The following is a 6,102-nucleotide window of genomic DNA, read 5'->3' as shown; positions in this document are numbered from 1 at the left end:
CCTTTCCCCTCCCCCTCCCCCCCTTCTCCTTTCTCCCCCCCTCCCCCCCCCTCCCCCCCTTCTCCTTTCCCCCCCTCCCCCCTTCTCCTTTCCCCCCCCCTCCCCCCTTCTCCTTTCCCCTCCCCCTCCCCCCCTTCTCCTTTCTCCCCCCCTCCCCCCCCCTCCCCCCCTTCTCCTTTCTCCCCCCCCCCTCCCCCCCTTCTCCTTTCCCCCCCCCCTCCCCCCCTTCTCCTTTCCCCCCCCTCCCTCCCCCCTTCTCCTTTCCCCCCCCCTCCCCCCCTTCTCCTTTCCCCCCCCTCTCCTTTCCCCCCCCTCTCCTTTCCCCCCCTTCTCCTTTCCCCCCTTCTCCTTTCCCCCCCCTTCTCCTTTCCCCCCCCTTCTCCTTTCCCCCCCCTTCTCCTTTCCCCCCCCTTCTCCTTTCCCCCCCCTTCTCCTTTCCCCCCCCTTCTCCTTTCCCCCCCCTTCTCCTTTCCCCCCCCTTCTCCTTTCCCCCCCCTTCTCCTTTCCCCCCTTCTCCTTTCCCCCCCCTTCTCCTTTCCCCCCCCTTCTCCTTTCCCCCCCCTTCTCCTTTCCCCCCCCTTCTCCTTTCCCCCCCCTTCTCCTTTCCCCCCCCTTCCCCCCCCCTGCTCCTTTCCCCCCTTCTCCTTTCCCCCCCCCCCTCCCCCCCTTCTCCTTTCCCCCCCCTCCCCCCTTCTCCTTTCCCCCCCCTCCCCCCTTCTCCTTTCCCCCCCCTCCCCCCCTTCTCCTTTCCCCCCCCTCCCCCCCTTCTCCTTCCCCCCCCTCCCCCCTCCCCCCCTTCTCCTTCCCCCCCCTCCCCCCTCCCCCCTTCTCCTTTCCGCCCCCCTCCCCCCCTTCTCCTTCCGCCCCCCTCCCCGTCAGAAACACAGACACTGACAGACAGAGATTGAGAGACACACACACACAGACAGAGAGATAGAGACACACTGGTGGGGGGGGGGGGGGCATCCCAGCATGCTGTTGGAGGGTTCCCGGTGCTGCAGTCGGTAAGTAGAAAATGTTTTATTTATTTATTTTTTTGATTGAAAAAAAAATATTTCTCATTAATTTTTTTTGATTGATTTATTGATTTTTTTAATCATTTATTATTGATGATGGCTCTTTACTTGTAAAACTGAAGTGTTTAATGTTTGTAAACTTCCCTTTAAACCGCCCCCCCCCCCCCCCCATTCCCTACGTCTGATTTGTAACCTACGCCTGATTTTCTAAAGTGTGGACAAGGTTTTTTGGAGCGTACAAAAATCTTCACTTACTCCATTCTGAGTTAGTTTGGAGTAAGTTTTCACTGCCGAAACTTTGAAAACGGGCGTAAGTGGCCGGACACGCCCCCTTTTGAAAAAAAATTCTGTTCCAAAGTGAAACTGTTCTAACTGACTAGAACTGGAGCAAACTAAATGGCGAGAATTTGAATTTCTAAGTTGCTCCAAAAATCAGGAGCAACTGAGGCCGAAACTTGGGCCCATTGAATGGTGGAGCAGGCTCAAGGGGCTGTATGACTTACTCCTGCACCTAATTCTTGTGTTCTTCAAAAGGCACATAAGAACATAAGAATTAGGAACAGGAGTAGGCCATCTAGCCCCTCGAGCCTGCTCCGCCATTCAACAAGATCATGGCTGATCTGGTCGTCGACTCAGCTCCACTTACCCGCCCACTCCCCGTAACCCTTAATTCCCTTATTGGTTAAAAATCTATCGATCTGTGATTTGAATACATTCAATGAGCTCGCCTCAACTGCATCCTTGGGCAGAGAATTCCACAGATTCACAACCCTCTGGGAGAAGAAATTCCTTCTCAACTCGGTTTTAAATTGGCTCCCCTGTATTTTGAGGCTGTGCCCCCTAGTTCTAGTCTCCCCGACCAGTGGAAACAATCTCTCTGCCTCTATCTAGTCTATCCCTTTCATAATTTTAAATGTTTCTATAAGATCACCCCTCATCCTTCTGAACTCCAACGAGTAAAGACCTAGTCTACTCAATCTATCATCATAAGGTAACCCCCTCATCTCCGGAATCAGCCTAGTGAATCGTCTCTGTACCCCCTCCAAAGCCAGTATATCCTTCCTTAAGAAAGGTGACCAAAACTGCACGCAGTACTCCAGGTGCGGCCTCACCAATACCCTGTACAGTTGCAGCAGGACCTCCCTGCTTTTGTACTCCATCCCTCTCGCGATGAAGGCCAACATTCCATTCGCCATCCTGATTACCTGCTGCACCTGCAAACTAACTTTTTGTGATTTGTGGGGGGCCTGACCCATCCACCTCCATGGCACGAACCTGGTATTGCAGTACTTCCAGGAACGGTGCAGTGGCTCTAGGCCTTTTGGCTATGAGCATTGGCACAGAGTGATCCTTGATGTGTGCAAGGTGACCTCTGGCGTTTGTGATTTGACAAAGAATTGGAAAGATTGGCAACGAATAAAAAAAATTAAAAAAAATAAAAATAAAAAAAAAACTCCCAAGAGTTTCATGCACAAGGACCCCCAGGTCTCTCTGCACCTCAGCATGTTGTAATTTCTCCCCATTCAAATAATATTCCCTTTTATTGTTTTTTTTCCCCAAGGTGGATGACCTCACATTTTCCGACATTGTATTCCATCTGCCAAACCTTAGCCCATTCGCTTAACCTATCTAAATCTCTTTGCAGCCTCTTGTGTCCTCTACACAACCCGCTTTCCCACTAATCTTTGTGTCATCTGCAAATTTTGTTGCACTACACTCTGTCCTCTCTTCCAGGTCATCTATGTATATTGTAAACAGTTGTGGTCCCAGCACCAATCCCTGTGGCACACCACTAACCACCGATTTCCAACCCGAAAAGGACCCATTTATCCCGACTCTCTGCTTTCTGTTAGCCAGCCAATTCTCTATCCATGCTAATACATTTCCTCTGACTCCGTGTACCTTTATCTTCTGCAGTAACCTTTTGTGTGGCACCTTATTGAATGCCTTTTGGAAATCTAAATACACCACATCCATCGGTACACCTCTATCCACCATGCTCGTTATATCTTCAAAGAATTCCAGTAAATTAGTTAAACATGATTTCCCCTTCATGAATTCATGTTGCGTCTGCTTGATTGCACTATTCCTATCTAGATGACTCGCTATTTCTTCCTTAATAGCTTCAAGCATTTTCCCCACTACAGATGTTAAACTAACTGGCCTATAGTTACCTGCCTTTTGTCTGCCCCCTTTTTTAAACAGAGGCGTTACATTAGCTGCTTTCCAATCCGCTGGTACCTCCCCAGAGTCCAGAGAACTTTGGTAGATTATAACGAATGCATCTGCTATAACTTCTGCCATCTCTTTTAATACCCTAGGATGCATTTCATCAGGACCAGGGGACTTGTCTCCCTTGAGTCCCATTAGCCTATCCAGCCCTACCCCTCTAGTGATAGTGATTCTCTCAAGGTCCTCCCTTCCCACATTCCTGTGACCAGCAATTTTTGGCATGGTTTTTGTGTCTTCCACTGTGAAGACCGAAGCAAAATAATTGTTTAAGGTCTCGGCCATTTCCACATTTCCCATTATTAAATCCCCCTTCTCATCTTCTAAGGAACCAACATTTACTTTACTCATCTAGAGTATACAATTCTGCAATATGGAAAAGCAGCACCCTTATTGTGCTCAAAACAGGAGATTGGGCTAGGCTTCGGCAGGTAGGGAGAACTATTCATGTGGCAGAATCGCACCCGATGAGTATTTTGTTTGGGGGCGGGGTACCTTTTGTGTAACAGAAGAGCATATTAAGAATTTTTCACTGATTAATGAATAGTGCTGGGTAAAGGTTTGTGGTCTATTGTCTTGCTTATTAAGATAAAGCAGTATTAAGGTGGGAAATTGATTTTTGTTCCAATTTTGTTGCCCACTGTCAGCCGTGTACACTCCCAAACTGGTACTTAAAAGGCAGATACAGAATAAAACTCCTGCTCTGCCCAAAAATATGCCTCAACTCCCAAGTTGAGCAGGGCTTCCAAATTTCTAGAGCTGGAGACCGGGTGCCACATCAAAACCAGTTGGGCTACATGATTTTGCAGAATTATGAGCCCAATTATGAAAACTAAACTTGTTATCTGAGTCAAACTATCTTCCTGATGGCTCAATGGATGAATATGTCATGCATGTTATGGCACTGAGCCACACAACTGAGGAACGGCCTAGGTATATATAAGCTGACTGATATTAGCTGAGGCAATGCAGACAGGTGCTTCCATGTAGCTGGGGTGTGAAATTAAAAACTGATGTAAATGCAGAGTGGGAACCCTGAATTTTTACACACCCCCTCTGCCTCACTCTCTCTCTGCCTTCACTGAGATGTGAATCACGGTTAGTTCGGCTTGATACCACTACCATAGTTCAAATGAACTAATTTAGGATATTTCAAATCTGGGATAGTCGTGGTCCATATGGCTCAGTTCCATAGGGGCTGTTAATTCATCAACTGAACCGCTGGAGGAGGGACTCTTAAAATACTTACAAAAATAATCCAGGATAATATAATGAATTGTAGCGAGACTACTATGTACTTTCTTTCTTTAAACTTGACGCTATGTTTTTCTTGTATATTCCAGCTCTAAGTGTGGGTAGAAAGCAGCATCAAAATGGCTTTAGAAGAACTGCAAGGGGTAATTGAGCGATGTGTAAGTACTGATAGCTTTTATCATCCTTTTATTATGTTGCTATTCATATACAGCAAAAATGCACAATTATGTCTTGGAGATGACAGTCGAGCAATTCTGCTAGTATTTGATCACTCTGGCCCAGAAATCCCAGTCAGCTGCTTCCCGCGGGCAATCGAGGGGAAAAACTTTAAAAAGATGCGCATCGACCTGAAGCTGCTGCGCCCACGTGAGTTCCCAGTCCTGAGGCCACCACTGACTGCGCGTGCACATCAGGACCTGCAGTCACATGGCTCTGGGCAGCCAGTCAAGGTAAAATATGTTCTCATTCATAATAATGGGAACTCTAAGTTGGAGTTTCCATTATTATGAATGAGAACCCCCGCCCCCCCCCCCCCAAACACCCAAAACACTAAATTAAAAAAATAGAAAAAATACACCATTTTTTTAATTAATTTAAATTAGTTATTTATGTATTATAAAAAAAAATATTTTTCCAATTTTTAAAAAAGTTTTACAAATTATGGTTTAAAATAAACTTACCGTAATGGAGAGGGTTTTTAACAATAACGTGTTTTTTAAATTTTATTTAAAATTGTTTTTTTGTATTTTAAAACTCATACCCCTGTAAAAGTAGGCTATGCGCCTACTTTTATCAGGCGCAAGAGTTTTCAGGACATTTGCTGGGCAAGATACAGGTAAATACCGCAATCTTGCCCATGCAAATATCGTCGCTCCTGATATACGGAAGATCTATCAACTTAACAGATCGGAAAAGCCGGTTTTCAGCGCATGCGCATTGTGCGCTGAAAACCGGCTTTTGCGCTGTCTTCCTGGGTCCGTGTACACTCCAGAATTTCTATATGAATATTTTCTATTTAACACTCCTCAATATTGCTAAATTTGAGAAGTAACTCTGTTAGTTAGGCTCCAGACCCTTTTTAAGTGCTTTATTTTTACAATAATTAATGCAGACATTCCACCTTATCAGAGTCTTAGCCGATTAGACAGATGACTACAAAAGCAGGATTTACTGCACATTTGCTTGAGTTAGTATTTCAGCTTGTCATGAAATGTTAATGTTTTGTAAAAGTAATTAAATATATTTAACATTTGAAAATAACCAACAGGATGGCTGATTATTTTAATATAATAAAAGTTGATTCATTTTGGTCACTGACCCCAGCACAAAACTGTAAGAAGGAAATCCTATTAGTTTGAGATTATCATTACAGCGTAAGGCTTATGCCAAACCTAGCTTCTGGGAATGAATTGTAATCTAGTAATAAATCATAAAATTTATAGTTACACTGCGCCACAAACTGCGTTCCCTAGCCATTGACTCCATCCCTCTCCCGAGTATCTATCTGAGGTTAACGCAGACTGTTTGCAACCTCGGCGTCATATTTGACCCTGAAGTGAGCTTCTGGCCACATCTTCCCTCTTCTTAGGCAGTCCCTCAGAGT

General features: G+C 45.7%; 1 protein-coding gene across 1 annotated transcript in view; it reads left to right on the top strand.

The window, feature by feature from the left end:
• Window positions 1–4,585: 4,585 nt before the first annotated feature.
• The window catches only part of glmna (glomulin, FKBP associated protein a), a 39,971-nt gene continuing 38,454 nt past the window's right edge, over window positions 4,586–6,102 (top strand). Inside the window, exon 1 of the mRNA XM_070886601.1 lies at window positions 4,586–4,657. Within this exon, the coding sequence (XP_070742702.1) occupies window positions 4,619–4,657 (39 nt within the window). The 5' untranslated portion in view covers window positions 4,586–4,618. The remainder of the gene's footprint in view (window positions 4,658–6,102) is intronic.

This window comes from Pristiophorus japonicus, chromosome 8, assembly GCF_044704955.1.
Source record: "Pristiophorus japonicus isolate sPriJap1 chromosome 8, sPriJap1.hap1, whole genome shotgun sequence".
Classification (NCBI taxonomy): domain Eukaryota; kingdom Metazoa; phylum Chordata; class Chondrichthyes; family Pristiophoridae; genus Pristiophorus; species Pristiophorus japonicus.
Note: the sequence above shows the minus strand (reverse complement) of the source record. Positions and strands in the feature narration are given on the sequence as shown.